We start from the raw sequence: 16,902 nt of genomic DNA on the forward strand, positions 1-16,902 counted from the left end.
GATGATGGCGTCGAAGGAGAGTTGTCTCCTGCACACCTTGTTTGGAGGGGAACCCCACAGAGCAATGGATTGCCCTCGTAGTTGGACGAATCATTGAATGTTTGGAGCTGATTCCCTGTTGGAATTCTTCCTGACAAGTTGTTGTAAGATAAGTTCAAGTGAGCCAAAAATGACAAAGACGCGAGGCTTGGAGGAATCGTCCCTGAAAGATTGTTCTGCGACAGGTCGAGATTCCAACAACCGCAGGTCGCCAATATTATTGGGAATGCTTCCACTTAAATGATTTCTTGACAAATTCAAGTTGTCCAAAAAAGCCAATCTAAGTATCCCATCCGGGATTTCACCTGTAAGATCTTTCTTCGAAAGGTCAATGTTCTTGACCTGCAGAAGAGTTCTGCTATATTCAAGTTCCCTTCCCTTGGTCCCAACCAGGAGTGTCTGTTCATTAATGGTACTATCTTGGAGGTCAAATAACTCTTCGTAATCCAAACTTGTATTTCCATACTTCAAGCCGGTGAAATTATGGAAACATTTCGGAATGGATCCATTAAAATTATTGTCTGAAAGATCCAAATCGTGGATATCAGAAAGACGGCAAAGTTGTTCAGGAATGTTCCCCTCTAGCTGGTTCGACCGAAGCTGTAAAATGTAAAGCCGAGGTACATTCCGGTAACGGTGTAGTGGACAAGGAATATTGCCACGAAGATTGTTGTTGTTCAATATCAACAAAACGAGGGCACATAACGAACTCAGGGAACTTGGGATTTTACCAGAGAGGCTATTGTTTGAGATATCCAGAACTTTCAAGCTTCGCAATTCATTCCAACAATTTGGAAGTTCTCCAGAGAACCTGTTATGCCCGGTAGAAAGAAAATTTAGACCCTTCATTTTGCATATTGATGATCGCAAACTACCACTGATCTGGTTCCTAGAAAGAAAGAATGTTTGCAACCCTGGCATTAGTTCCCCAATGTTGTCTGGAATAGAACCTGAAAATGAATTTCTCAGGAGATACAGTTGCCTTGCATTAGTCAACCAAAGTGGGATCTGGCCCTCGAAGCTATTCCTGCTCAAATCAATAATATCTAGCCATTCTGAGTAAATTTGTCTGGGTAACTTGGCCTTGATGTTTTTATTGGAAAGATCTACGTACCAACACTTAGAAAATAATCTGGCAAACCATTCTTCTTCTATAGTGTCCGAAATCCCAGCATTGGAAATTATAACATAGGAAAGATTGCTTTGACCTTGAAGCCAAACTGGAAAAGAAGGACCTACCAGGCAATTAATTAATGTGAGGATTCTAAGCCTGAAAGGAGGAACCCAGTCATGTTTCACGTTAAAAATCAATGACTTCTTTGGGTATGTTGTGAGCCTGAAAGAATTCAATTTTGTGAGATTCGCTAAATGGGCTTCTGTCAAAACACCTTCCATTTGGTTTGATTGTAGATCCACTATGGATAGCTCGGTGACTTGCCCAAAACTTTCGGGAATTGATCCATTGAGATGATTATGAGAGAGTTCCAATAAACTCAAGGATGACAGGTTCCCTATAGAAGCCGGAATTGAACCCCAAATGAAATTAGTGTTGAGGTCCAATTCTTGCAAATTCTTGAGTGCCCCTAGTGATGCTGGCAAGATTCCTTCGAGGTCGTTGCCTCCTAAATAAAGGTACTCTAAACTATTCTTATGGCAAGCTGAGAGACGGTCCAGGAACTCAACAATTCCACCGTGGAAATTGTTCGAATTGAGTCTCAAAACTCTCAACTTGCACAAATTTCCGAGCCAACCCGGAATTGTACCACCGAAGCGAATATTTGATGCTAGATTAAGCACTTCAAGATTGGTTAGGTTAGAGAACCAGTGCGATCATGGAGACTTAATTGAATTGCCAAACAAATTGAGGACCTCAAGTGAAGTGAAGTTGACTGATGGAAGGGTGAGATCAAGGCTTGTAAGCCCACAAATCATACAAATATAAAGACGAAAGAGATGGCAGCATGTTAACTGCTTTCAACCAATGTCCTCCTACGTCAACAAGGTTCACCCTTCCTAGATTTAAATATTCCAGTGAATACAGACTTGAAAGCCAAAGGAGGCTTTTGGCATGCAAACCACCATTCATACTCAGGTCAAGAAACTCCAAGGCTGATAAGTTCCCTAGATGAGGTGGAATCTCTCCAGCAAAGCATGAGTAGGAGAGATTAAAGAACTCTCAAGTTCTTTAACATGCCAAAGAACTTGGGAATCTCGTTTCCACAAAAAGAATTGCCCATAAAACTCAGGTGACTCAAATGTTTCAAGTGAAGCAAAGAAGGCTTTATCTGACCACTCAAGAAATAACTATGGGGGTCAAGCTGAGTGACATGACCGGTTCGGTTGTTGCATTCTACCCCTTGCCATCTGCAGCAATCCAATCCAACCCAAGAGGAAAGTCAACCAAAAGGATCGGTGAGACCTTCCTTGAAATCGACAAGTGCCTTTCTCTCAGTCTCTACGCATTTGTCGCTGACATTGCCATTACCTGAACATGACGATAAGAGCAGTAGGAAGTGAACGAGCAAGAGAAAAAAATATTCCAGGAAAACGGAAGATGGGTTGTTGCTGTAGCTGTGACTAATGTCCATAATTGGAAATGTCTTGGTTGTTAAGGGATCTACCGATCTACTGATGTCCATTATTCTTATATACCACTAAATTAACCATTGTAGACAAGATTGCTTCCTTTTTCACGACTCAGGTTCCTTAGAATTAATGGTATGCCAAAACTTCAAAAGAAGAAAGGGGAAAATTAGTCCCTTGACGTGTGGACCAAATTCAAGGAAAACCACCAAAGTCTTCCAAGCATCTTGACATTAAGCACTCATCTTCTATTGTCCATACCAAATATCAGGACTTGCAGTCACAATACTACCATCATACTAGAAAACTTGACATCTATTTATCACGAATTTGATATGCGTACTCTCTGTCAGCACATTATTTTGATGAATTTCATTAACCTAAAAACTGTTTTTTCTCTCAATCATTTGATTTATTGGTTAGTGCATGATTCTCTTTTCAAAAAATTTTAATTTTTTTTTGTTTAAACAATTATATTAGGTTTGATTTATTTGATACTTTTACTAATTTTTTTAGTTTTACATTCTATTTTGTTTTTGTATAAAAAAAAGATAAATTAAAAATATTATCAAACGAAATCTATTCGAAGCTCAACTTGAGTCAGGTTTGATAAGTCACTTAATCCATGGATAAGTCTAATTTTTACTTCTAAATTCATTTTGATTTTTTACTCAAACATGTTATTTGTCTAATATTTTGAAAGACAATAAGAATGGTATAGCAACAACAATAAATCCTAATGAAAAGATCTTATTAATACAATAGAACTATAAAAATAAAGGATTTTATGAAACCATTATACCACATCAGCTTGCGTCTCCTTTCACTCATTTAATGTCAATTCATCAGTATTTAATATTTCCATGTCATTTATCACATCAAAAGTTGAAATTTCCGATAAAGCTTTTTCCACAACACATATCATAGATCCATCCTTTGAGCATTTCTTTTTTATTTAGTTTTGATAAAAAAAATACTTTGTCATATGTATATACACACACGCGTTCAAACATGTGTGAAGAAAGTGAAAAAATAAATAAAAACTAGTATTATCATTGTGGAATGGGGGATTAACATTGGTGAAAAATAGAGTTGTGGGGAGATATTTTGTCGAATTGGCATTGTACATGTCCGTAAATAATTTTTTGTTTAGCACATCCTGTGAAAATGTAGAAAACAGGGGTGAGAGGTATTTGTTTACAGCTAAAGTTGACACAAAGGCAGAGTATGGGAACAAAGTGGGGATGGGATTTGGGGTCAGTAAGGGATATAGGGAGGGTATACTTGGTTGCAAGTTGAGGATATATCAACCAATATCTTCATGTAAATAAGAAATTAAACTAGATATTACATTTTTTTTGAGTTAATTCTTAGAAATGCAGCTGTTTAATGTAATTGGTTTGTACTTGAACATAAACCAAATTGTTACATTTTTTGTTTCTTAGTATAATGGAAAGTTAATATAATGATATCATTTCATGAGATATTTTTTCTTGGATTGCATAAATAAATCAATAAAACAAAAGTTCTAGTGTTTCATATTACAAGCAGAAATTACATTTAATTATAATGTTTCATATTATAAGTAAAAATTGCATTCAACTACACAGAAAAATATTTTAAGATTTTCATACACTTCATATACCATTTCAACTTATAGAAAGGGCCAACATTCTCATATGTAATGTGAAACAAAAAATGATAAAAGTATTCAAGAAGTCTCTATACTATAGACTTTTGTTTAATTTAATCCTTCTATCTTAAAATTTCCTTAATTTAATCTATGTAATATCCTATTTAGTGTATTTTGATTCTTATGACGTGGCACACAAAAGCCATGTGACAAATTTTTTTTCCTAAAAGAATTTTTTTAATCCAACAAATCTACGACACGTCAACATGGTCAATTTGGATAAAATTACTCATAAAGACTTAATTAACACAAAGTACAAAGATTAATTTAATAAGTTATTTGATAAATAGATTATATTGAATGAAACATTATAATGTAGAGACTTCTTGAATACTTGATCATATATATATATATATATAAGGATGGATCTAAAAATTTTTATGAGTGGTGTCATAACTAAAATAATAATAATAATTAAAAAAATTATCTGTAAAAAATTTATCACCCATTTGGTTCCGAAATCTTATCTTTTTCAATATAAAGAACTAAAAAATTAATGGAATGAACATCTAATATTCTTATTTTATTCCTATTTAAACTTAAAATATTAAATAAAAACCTATAATGTATAAAATATGAATAATTAAATATGATATACAAGTTTAATAATTTTCTCTTATATAATTAGGATTGTTTAAAAACTAAATATTAAAGATAATTTCCTTTTAACCAAATACAAAACATAAAGCACATAAAAAAGATATATTTAAGATAATTTCTTCTTTTATAATTATTATTGATAAAAAATTATATATTGATGAAAGTTTAAGCAACAACCAATAATGTAACGCTATAACTTATATTGAAGAATTACATAATAATTTTTTAATTTTTAAAAACTAAATTATTAAAAATAAAATCCACATAACAAAAAAAATATGACAAGTAGAAGATAAAACCCGCATAATAAAAAAGAAAAAAGAATAATATGATTGGTGGTTTGCAGAAATTTAAAAAGAAAAATTTACAAAAATTTAAAACATATAAGCAAATAGAATAAAATTAAAAAAATAATAATAATAGAAAAAAGAAGACGAAAAAAACTTTATCTCTTTATAATTTCACAATTATAGGACAAAAGATAAAAGAAAGAGAGGGAAAGAAGTGTGGAGAAATTTAAAAAATTAAGAAAAACTTAGGGATAAAATTGAATAAGACTTGTGAAATCATTTTATTATTTTTTATTTAAATTAATTATTCAATAAAAAATTATTTTGAAGGGATCATTAAAAATATATATACAATATATAAAAAATTTTAACAATTTTGAAGATGTCATTAAAAATATAAATAAAAAATGTTAAAAATTTTGAAAATATGACGCTCCGCCCTTGGTGGGGTGGAATTAAAAAATAAAAGAAAAAGACATGGACATTTACAAAAAAAAAAGCAGTATGATCATATAATCTCCTAGTTTGAAAGAAAATTTAATCATTTCCAAAGATTTCGAATCAAATTTCGTTTTCAATTGAGATCAGAGGCAACTCAGGGACAAGAAATCATACGTGGCCTAACAATTTTTATAATGTACAAAAGTAAGTCCATAGGTCAACCTTCTAATTTTAATAATGTACAATCTTACGTTTACGTTACGGGAATCAAAATTTATTTTCAAATTCTAATTGGATGGATTCAAGTTGATTGTTTTTTATCAAACTAGATTACAAATTCTTATTACGACATGAATAAAAAAAAAGTAGTATGATCATATAATTTTATAGTTTGAATGAATATTTAATCATTTTTACAGATTTAAAACCAAGTTTCGCTTTCAGTAGAGATGATGGTAAAGAGAGAACCTAACCATTGAATGTATAATACAGGTCATTTAATCGATATGTTACTACTTTAATCTATATTATTATAATCAGGATACAAACATTTTTAGTTCTCAACTTTTTGGGTGTTTTTAACTTTGAGTCCTAAACGTTTAAAATTTGCTGTTGTAATCCTAGACGTTTTATCTAATTGTGATACCGTTAGTCCTCACGTTATAATAAACAAACGTACTTAGTAACCATAAGCTTATTACGTGGAAACAATGGTGCATGATTGCCATATACAAGGCTGCCACCTTAGCATGGTATTGGTCTACGTGGCACTGGGAAAAAAGCTGTATTTTCTTTTGAATTTTAATAAAAAATCTTGATTTGGGTTAAGTTAATTTTTCTATTTTAATTGTAGCGTACATTATATATATTTATTATTTATTTCAAAAGAAAATAGCCTTCTCTTTTCAGTGCCACATAAGACCAGAAGCCTGCTATGGTGGTAGCCATGTAGATATTTCCGTTATCAAATTTGTTTATTTAGTAACACTTAAAATTAACATATCCCAAACGCTTAGGATTGAAATAATAAATTTTGAACGTTTAAGGCTAAAAGTTCAAAATACACAAACATACAGGACTAGAAGTGTACTTATCACAAATTAGAACGAAAATTGAGTGGTTGGCGCAAAAACATAAGAGGAGGAAAAAAGCAGGTAAATAATGCTTGAAACGCAGTTCAGGTTTCGCCATTTTTGTATTGATGATACAAGGCATATAGACTAGTATTACGGGCAACAGAGTTTCAGCCGCTTCTTTGAAGTATATTAATCACCATGGAAAAAAGAGTGGCGATTGTTGGAGCTGGAGTAAGTGGCCTTCTTGCCTGTAAGTATGCCCTGGAGAAGGGTTTCCAAGTTAATGTGTTTGAAGCTGAGAACACCATTGGAGGAGTTTGGGCTCATACTATAGATTCTACAAAACTCCAAAACATTAAAGAAGGTTACCAGTTTTCTGACTTTCCATGGCCTTCGTCGGTGAAAGAAATTTATCCCAGTCGCTCTCAGGTGATGGAGTATTTTGAATCTTATGCACGGCATTTTGGCATCTCGTCTTACATCAAGTTCAATTCCAAGGTCTTAAGCATAGATTATGTTGGAGAGCCTTATGAACAGATTGAATCGTGGCATCTCTGGGGAGGAACCGGAAAGCCCTTTGGCTCCAAAGGACAATGGCACCTCAAAGTGCAAGATGTCAAGAGCTGCAACATTGAGGTACGAAATCATATATCCGGATCTAGATTTGTTATTCCCAATTGGGTTCTGAACTGATTATACCAATGGCCAGGTTTACCAAGCTGAGTTTGTTATTCTTTGTATCGGGCAATTCAGTGGCCTTCCAAATATCCCAGATATGCCTCCAAATCAAGGCCCTCAAGTGTTCAATGGCAAGGTGTTGCATATCATGGACTACGCTGCTATGAACAGCTCAAGTGCTGAAGAATTAGTGAAAAATAAGAGAGTTGCTATTATTGGTTCACGTAAATCTGCAATGGATTTAGCCGCACATTGTGCAAATATAAATGGTAAGTCTAACTTAAAACAACATCACTGCTATATATGCAAGTACTGCAGTTTCCGGGAAAACCTGGCCTGCCTGGTCCTCATTCATAGAGAAATCTGTCTTTTTGTTCTTTGCTAGGAGCAAGGTACCCTTGCACGATCATTCAAAGGACTGCTAATTGGGTTCTTCCTAGTGACTATATTAGTGGAATTGCTCTGGGTCTTCTATACTTCACTCGTATCTCACAGTTTTTAATTCATAAGCCTGGTGAAACATTTCTGCTAGGATTATTGGCAACCTTGCTCTCACCATTGGTACAACTTTCAACTTGTTATTTGAATTTGAAAAATAAAATATTCAAAAATTTATATTTGTGAATTACCAAGTCGATCTATGTACATATATTTTCAGAGATGGGGTATCTCCAAGCTTGTTGAGTGCTATCTTAGACGGAAACTCCCGCTAAAGAAATATGGAATGGTCCCCAAATACAGCTTTCTTCAGAATGTTTTTTCATGTCAGATAGCAGCGCTACCAGAAAATTTCTTTAACAAATTGGAAGACGGAAGCATCATTATTAAAAATTCAACAGTCTTTGGCTTTTGCAGAGAAGGTTTGTTCCTTGACGACAAGGCTAGGCCCCTGGAAACAGATATTGTAATTTTTGCTACTGGATTCAAGGGTGATCAAAAGCTTAAGAATATTTTTGCATCTCCAATTTTCCAACAATATATAATGGGGTCACCAACTTCTATACTTCCTCTCTACAGGTATTCGGTTCTTACACAATTTTTTTTTTTTATTAAAAGAAAAAGCTTCGCATTATCCACACTAGAGTATGAGCCGTGTGCAATACAGGGGCCTCTTTGCACTTCCTGTCTTTACTTCAACATCTGTTCTCTTTCCATCTCTTCTCTACGTGGTAAACTCGGACCTCTATGCACCCCTCTTTCTCTCTCTTTTCTTCGACATCTTTTCTCTTTCACTCTCTCTGCTCTCCGCGTGGTCAACTCTAGAAGCCATACTGGCACGTCTTTTTAAATATGTTATAGATAGATGGATATCTACAGGGCACCATGCCGAGTCAGTCAAACATTAGGCAGGTACATTGCATTTCTCAACTTTGTCCAAATTTCGTAAAGATACATTGTTTGGACTTTTCCCAAAACCCTGTGGTGCGTATTGGACACTCCATGAATGTCGAGTTGACACGTCTGCTTGTACCGTTCTTTCTTTCCAAGGGCCATTTCCCAGAAAGAATAGGTATTAAAAAGAAACAGTGACGAGGCACACAGATTCTCCGGGCCAATTAAGGTCCACAAACTACACTGTTTATCAAACTAATTTCCATCATTATATATGCGAAACTATGTATTTCTTCCACATTTCTACTTAAGAGGAAAATCTACGTAAGAGTGGCTGGAGTTCTAGATAATTGTGCAATTGTTGTTACATAATTATTAAATCTTACAATTTGTACCATCTCAAAAGAAATTAAATCTTACAATATATAAATCCGTGCCTTCTTTTCAGCACAACTAAGTTTAATATAATACCTTCTTTTGCACTGATGCAGGCATATAATTCCACCTCGAATTCCACAATTGGCCATAATAGGATACGCAGAGAGTCTAACAAATTTGGCTACCTCTGAAATCAGATGTCAATGGCTGGCACATTTCCTTGGTGAAAACATGGACTTGCCTCCTGTAAGAGAGATGGAAAAGGATGTAAAAATTTGGGACAAGTACATTAAACAAACTGCTGACAAGTATTTCAGGAGGTCTTGTATTGCTGGAGTCCAGATATGGTACAATGACCAATTATGCAAGGACGTGGGATGTAAGCCAAGAAGAAAGAAAGGAATTTTTGCAGAGTTATTTGAACCATATGGGGCAGCGGATTATGCATGTCTTACAGCTGAGATACCAGCACGAATTCATTGATGATGTGCTGAAGTGGAGAAACAAGCAAATGATGAGATTGACGAAAGAAAAGGAAGGGTAAAAGTACTCAAAATAACAAAGTTGAACAAGTCAAAGCTGTCATAAGACTATCTAAGCTGAAATTTCGTATTTCATTTTTAGATCTTTTAATTTGAATTTCCTAGCCTTGAGCTGCTAGATTTGATAAGTTTTGGACTTTGATTTGCTTCTGCTACATTGGATAACCTTCGCTACTTGATGCATTATTTGACATTGTCTGAAGTTGGTGTTGTTGCTACAATGACTAGGTCTGCTAGTTCATTAATTTAGTTTGATCTGTTGCTGCATTGGTCTATTGCTACGTAATTAGTTTAGCTTGATCTGTTGCTGCATCGGACGAAAGAGGCTTAATTTCCTTTCCATACCGTCTCAAAATAGTGAAGTCATCTGCTACTTCAATCTTGGATCTCATAAACTAAAATCTTTGTCAAGAGAGAGGTTTAGTTAAACCTTTAGTTATTGATCATGAGTAGGAATGTAAGATACTTTTACAGCATGTTTGGTTGAGAGAATGGCTAAACCATTCCCTTAATTCCCTAAAAAAAATTTTCCTTATGTTTGGTCCCTAAACCTTGGAATAACTAATGCCACCTCTCCTCATGATATTAGCTATTCCGTATCTATAAGAATAAAATTCAAAACATTTTGAATTCAAATGTTCTTACTTTCTTGAAAAAATTACAAACCTAAACTTATAAAATTAATGTTTTACATTAAAAATTAAAAATTATTAATATTTTAATATTTAAACTATAAATAAAATATTAATATTTTAAAAATATAAATTTTAAAATACAAAAAAATAAAAAATAGAAAAATAAAATATCCTAATACTTAAAAATTAATAATTAAATTATTAAAATTTTAATAAAAATTAAAATTAAAATTAAATTATTAAAAAAGAAAAAATTTACTTAATTTATCTTTTGGTATAATTTTACTAAATTATATAAAGAGGATTTTTGTTTTGGATGAAAATAAATCTTATTATAATAAATAGTTTAAGTTTTCAATTATATATTAAAAAATATTTTGAGTTTAAAAATTAATTAAATGTATTAATATTTCAATCATAATTGTAGTTAATTTATAAATAAAATATTAATATTTTAAAATTTCAATGTTTAAATGATAAATAAAATATTAATATTTAAATTATCAATATATTAATATTTTAAACAAATTATAAATTATTAATATTTAAAAAATAAAAATAATCATAATAGTATTTAAATTATAAATCATATATTAATATTTATAATATTAATGATTAAATTATAAATAAAATATTAATATTTAAAAAATAAAATGAAAATAAATAATAATTTAAATATTAAAAGATATTTTTATTTTTTTATCCTCTATTCTTTTTTTATTCTAAAATTATTTTTACCAACCAAACATAAGTCATAATAATTATTCTTGCTTTATTCCATTTGTCGTACTATATTCTCATTTTATTCTATTTTTACAGAATAATTATTTTATTTTATTTTTATTTATTTCGACAACTAAACATACAATTAGTGTACTAAAGTTGACATGCTGTTAGACAAATTGATCATCTAAGGCAAGATGTTTCAATTTCCATAGTGAAATGAAAGCCTGGATTTGTAATTAGATTAGTGGCAGTAATACTATTATTTTATAATTTCAAAAAACCAAAGATATTGAACAGTGAAACTTTCAAACATAAAAATAAAACACTCGATTAAATAATATTATTGAAATATATATTTACTTTTTTATATAAAATATATTTATCATATGAAAAGTGATACCATGCATGAAAATTATATTTATGCATAGTTTTTATTTTTTATTAAGTGTAATTTTTTAGGATGAGGATTTGAAACCGATGATAGGGAGATACACACAACTATCATTCAACAAAATGCTTATGCGCTAATTTCATGTTTTGCCTTATATTTAAATTTATAAACTATATATAGAAGTAAAATCTGGAAGGTTTAATTGATTATATCAACAACAATATTTTTAATATAAAACAATAATTTACTTTTCAAAAAAAAATAAAACAATAATTTTAATTACTAACATATAAATATTATAAATTACTTACAATATGCTGATATTAACGCATATCTATATTAAAGTTATATAAAAATAAAAATATTTTTTAAAATTAAAAATAATTCAAATAAAACAATTTTTCTCTTCAACAATGCTCAAGTAAAATGTTAATATATATATATATATATATATATAAATATGTTATACCCTTTGCGTGGCACAAGCATCTTAGAAAATATAAATAAATTTAATATACACTTCATACATTTTTTCAATGTAAGGTGTAAAATGTAAGCAAGTCGATAATTTGATTTCGAAATATATATATATATATATATATATTACTATTTTTTGCCGGAAGAATATTTTTGTTTTGGTGCTGACGTTTATGCCGCTAATTCCACACAAAAGTTAAATGCAAACCAACGAACATAACTGCACATTACAATACCCAAAGGCGCAAAAGTTCGCCAAAACCACAATTTCCAGCCCTTTCCATTTCCAATGGCGATTGCTTCACCGTCTCTTCGCCCTCTTCACAAATCTCTCTTCCCGAAATACCCTTGCCTTTCTCAGTATTCACGCTTTCGTCCTTCCCTCCATTTCTCTTCTCAACCGTTCCGCTTCGCTGTTCGTGCGAGCTCCGCTGTCGCTTTGGAGCCGGTACACACTTATCTTCTCCTCCTTTTAATTTTGTTTTTTTATTTTATAAAATTTCCTAATTTATTTTCGGCTTAAATTTCAAGTACTACGTTTTAGCCACTTGAATTATTGTGTCAGAAAAGATGTTTAAGTAATTGAAAATTCACATTAATTATCAGAACTGAAAGTTTCAATTTTTCATTATTTTTTGATCTGCTGGAAATTAAATGCTGTGCCGCTTTCAAGTGAATTAGAGTTTGGTTAATTCATGGGAATTAAAATTTTCTTGCCCTTTACCCTTTTCAGTCAGCTTAAATCCTTGTTGCATTACTCCGCTCTGGTGCACAAGTGTTACAGCTGAACTTTATGTAGTATCTATATGATGCTTAACATCATGGTTCATGGGGCAACTTCCTTTCACCTAGAAAAGTTGGATGCCCTTGTTTACTTGTGCATTAAGATAATTAAAACAATATCTTTTTCAGGATTTAAGCTCTCAGCGGAATCAAACAGCGGACACTGACTTGTTTTCTTGCCCTGTGTGCTACGAGCCACTGATAAGAAAAGGCCCTTCAGGTCTTAACTTGTAAGTTAGAATAGATACTGATATATAATGGATTCGATCAGGTTACTGCTTACTGCATGACTATCTAATGAATTTGGGCAACTTGCAGGGAAGCTATCTACCGGTCTGGATTCAAGTGTAAAAAATGCAACAAATCATACTCGAGCAAAGATGTATACTTGGATCTGACTATTACTGCTGGATTGAGGGACTACACTGAAGTCAAACCAGTTGGGACCGAGCTATTCCGGTATGGGTAGTTGCTACACACACATGGATTTATACTTGATGCCTTAACACATGACAGGTTCAGTATTCAACTTGTTCTACGAATTTTAAGTATAATTTGGTTAGGTTTTATGTTTAGTAAGTAAATCAAATTCTGGCAAGTATAATCAGTTCTGGAATTTGACGCAGCTAGAAAGATAATCAGCAGTTTATGACTGGAACCATGAATCTTTCTTCAAATTCCAAATATATCTGAGAACAAAAATCAACTCTGTAGCATATTCCAGAAAATGTACAGAATTTGGGGGTCCTGTTCAGAGCAGGATTACAGTAAATAATGAAACCATAAAATAACTTGTCTGAGATCCTATAACTCTCTGAATTGCTAAAACATGACTTCAACAAATTAAAAGGGTGAGAAGGCACGGATAAAGATAGAATCATAAAAACATAAAGGTTTCATTAAAGTTATGTTTAAGCAGGCTTGATACTTTAATCTAAAGTCTGAAATGTAATATGAAAATCTACTCTAAAGGAAAAACAATTTATTTCTTAAGTCTCCATTTGATATTTACTTTAGCTATTTGCTTTTCACTTTCTAAAAAATTTCTATAAAATGCAAATGCAAATATAGAAAAGAAAATTGTATTTGATTAAAAACAAGCAAATGGTTACTTCAAGCATGATTGTTCCATAGTAAAGTAAACTATATTTCTTTTAACCAAAAAATTTGAAATTTTAACTTTTAATTCTTTAAAAATATTGTTTTTTCTTGCATTTTACACATTTAATACTTTCGACTTCCACAAGTAAACAACAAGTAACAAAAGCAACAACCATTCGAACCTAAATCTATTAATAAGTCACAATACTTTTTACCAGTTACTTGTATTTCTAGATTGAACTGAGTCCCAAGTTAAATAGAAGTATTTTAATCCAATATTATCCAAAACCAACATATGTTCAGCCCACTTATTTGGTTCCTTTCAGATCTGCCATAGAAAAATACAAGGTACCTACTGCCATAATTGAGATAACAGGATAATAAGGAGTCCTGAATAATGCTGCTACAAGAATGATAACTGCCTCTAATGCACCTCCAAAGATGACAGTTTGTGGCATAACTAAAATTTTTCAATGTAAAGGCATTATTTTCATTATATCGTGCTTTCATCCTTTCTAGGAGTCCTTTTGTATCATTTGTATATGAAAGAGGCTGGCGTCAAAATTTTAATCGAAGTGGCTTTCCTGGCCCTGACGAAGAGGTAAATATTGATTGGCTTTCTATCATATTCAAATGCACAGAGATGGATGAATAACGCTCTGAAGGTCATTCTAAAGAAATGAGTCTCTTGTAGAATATTAATTTATACACATGCATGTATTGTTTTGTGAAGCCTCTTCATGAAAGTAAATGAAGTTGAAGGGTAATATTTTTTGCCTGACATTTCTTTTTCCTGAACAAGCAGAATTAATACCTACTGAATATTCTTATGTTGTATGGCCTATTGTTGAGTTTGTAACCTTTCTATTTTCGTCTAACTTTATGGTTTGCAAATAATGCAGTTCAGAATGGCTCAGGAATACTTCAAACCTGCAGAAGGTGGCATTTTGGTGGATGTTAGCTGTGGAAGTGGTTTGTTTTCCAGAAAATTTGCCAAATCTGGGGCATATTCTGGTGTTATTGCACTTGATTTTTCGGAAAACATGCTGCGGCAATGTAATGATTTCATTGAGCAAGATGCATCTCTTTTAGATAGGTAGCATCCCTACCTTTTTGATGCTAGAAGTTGACGCAGTTATGCAAATATCAATATTTTACTTTTGAATGTTTGTATTTCCTCTTAAGCCAAGAACTGATTCACACTTCATTACAAAATGCGCAGCAATATTGCTCTTGTCAGGGCTGATGTTTCCAGGCTTCCTTTCTCATCGGGTTCCATTGATGCTGTACATGCTGGTGCTGCCTTGCATTGTTGGCCATCTGCTTCAAATGCTGTAAGCATTATTTCCTCCTCTGTTTTTCTCCTGCAATTTTGCTGGCAAATTCGCTTGCAGATGTACCAAAATGTTCTTGGTCTGACAATACTGACTTAACCCTCCTGATAGACAAACTGAATTTGTTCTTTTCTTCCTTCTGTCCTTGATTGTCCTTAAAGACAGGTTTGATCGGAGAAATTTCTTCTAGAATTCCGTTGTAGGTCTAACTGGACAAAAGAAATAAGCATCTTTTTTTTCATTTGTCTTGTAGGCTGACCTATGGAAAATCCTATCAGCTAAGAGCTTAAGATGATAAAACATCTCAATAGTGGGGTTTTTTTTTTTTTATTTTATAGCATGCTACTTCATGGCAATGTTACTTCTTTGAGTCAGTGTGCACATCGCTTTCAGGACTTTTCTGTGTTAGAAAATGCTCTTAAGTGGTTACTTGCTTTGATTATTCTCAGGTTGCTGAAATTAGCCGTATATTGAGAAGTGGTGGAGTTTTTGTTGGAAGTACTTTTCTTCGCTATAGCTCTACTACTCCCTGGATAGTACGACCTTTCAGAGAGGTAAAGCACACTACATTTGGTCATTTTTTTTAACTTTTCACTTTGTATTAGCATGTTCTCCCTTCATTCGCTGAACATGCCCATTTTTTAACACATGGAAATTGGCTACACTGAGTTGTTCACCATGTTGCATTTTACAATTCCACCTCCTTTTATTTCTACCATTCACTTATGTGAAGTCTTTTTTAATGTCTAAACTATAGATAACATCCCCAATATATGCAAAAGCCCAACTGGTATTTTGTGTCTATCCTCTGTGTCCAAAACCTAGTTGCTACACATATAATGATGTGTTAATTAGTGCCAGAGGTTTTACCTGCTTCTTGACTTTCCGTCACTTAGAAATTTTTATTCTCAGATGCATTTTTTTTTCGTTTTTAATAATTTCTATCCTTGAGATGATTATAATTGTTTGCCTGCACTGTATGTACCATCAACTTGAATTTAAAGACACTCATCTTTTGTTGCAGAGGATTCTGCAAAATTATAACTACCTTACAGAGGAGGAGATAGAGGACGTCTGCACATCTTGTGGTCTTACCAACTTTACAAAAAAGGTTCAGCAATCTTTCATCATGTTTTCTGCTCAGAAGCCTTGAAGCTGGGTTTGGATCATTCGAAGTATTATTTTTCTTTCCTTGCGTGGCATCTATGATGATCCTTAAAATTTGTTGTATAAAATGTATGATTATATAGACACCAGGAATAAAAGACCTGGAAAAATATGATAACCTGGGGAAGAGGCAATATTTGGTGTATGCTTATTAATGCAAGTATTGCCTGTTTGCGAATTGATGATTGTGTAAATACTATTTAACTCATTATTAATGCAAGGCATTATATGGTCTAATTAGCTGTCTAACTTAGGTTTCCCTTTTCTTTTTTACATTTTGTGCACTGAAAGGGTTAAACTTGGTGACTCCTTGTTTTGCTGTTAGCTGTGGTGAAAAGTATTAATCAGTACCAGGTAGATCATTAGTTAAATGTTATTGAATTATATGGTGACATATAAAATCCTAAACAAGTTGGAAACGTGGACCTTGATAGTTATTTGTAGAGAAGGAAAAAAAAAGGGCTAGAAATGAGTTAGGGTAGTCAGGTTGTCTTAAAAACCACCTGGGTGGTAACCGGTATGTCTTATCTGCAAAGGAGCAATTTTGTGTGTTAATCTCAAATAGTTAAAGATTTAGGAATCTATGTACTGGCAAGGCCACCCTTTTGACATGGAGTTCCAATCATAGGTGCTATT

At 32.5% G+C, this 16,902-nt stretch overlaps 2 protein-coding genes and 1 pseudogene across 2 annotated transcripts; 2 read left to right on the forward strand and 1 right to left on the reverse strand.

Annotated features, from left to right (window-relative positions):
- Positions 1 to 884: 884 nt before the first annotated feature.
- On the reverse strand, positions 885 to 1,434 carry LOC149527525 (receptor-like protein EIX2; annotated as a pseudogene).
- Positions 1,435 to 6,729: 5,295 nt separating this feature from the next.
- LOC110411144 (putative flavin-containing monooxygenase 1) lies at positions 6,730 to 10,245 on the forward strand. Its single transcript, XM_021421177.1, has 5 exons — positions 6,730 to 7,358; positions 7,432 to 7,669; positions 7,786 to 7,961; positions 8,059 to 8,417; positions 9,224 to 10,245. Exons 1-5 carry the CDS (start codon positions 6,921 to 6,923, stop codon positions 9,591 to 9,593), a joined length of 1,581 nt encoding a protein of 526 aa, XP_021276852.1. The 5' UTR covers positions 6,730 to 6,920; the 3' UTR covers positions 9,594 to 10,245.
- Positions 10,246 to 12,048: 1,803 nt separating this feature from the next.
- LOC110410733 (S-adenosyl-L-methionine-dependent methyltransferases superfamily protein) lies at positions 12,049 to 16,503 on the forward strand. The gene is made up of 8 exons (XM_021420595.2): positions 12,049 to 12,329; positions 12,794 to 12,894; positions 12,983 to 13,123; positions 14,285 to 14,366; positions 14,668 to 14,861; positions 14,988 to 15,099; positions 15,549 to 15,653; positions 16,124 to 16,503. The coding sequence occupies exons 1-8, from the start codon at positions 12,171 to 12,173 to the stop codon at positions 16,250 to 16,252; spliced, it is 1,023 nt and encodes a 340-aa protein (XP_021276270.1). The 5' UTR covers positions 12,049 to 12,170; the 3' UTR covers positions 16,253 to 16,503.
- Positions 16,504 to 16,902: the final 399 nt, after the last annotated feature.

The sequence above is a fragment of the Theobroma umbraticum genome, unplaced genomic scaffold, assembly GCF_002168275.2.
Source record: "Theobroma umbraticum cultivar Fairchild unplaced genomic scaffold, ASM216827v3 scaffold_56.0, whole genome shotgun sequence".
NCBI lineage: Eukaryota > Viridiplantae > Streptophyta > Magnoliopsida > Malvales > Malvaceae > Theobroma > Theobroma umbraticum.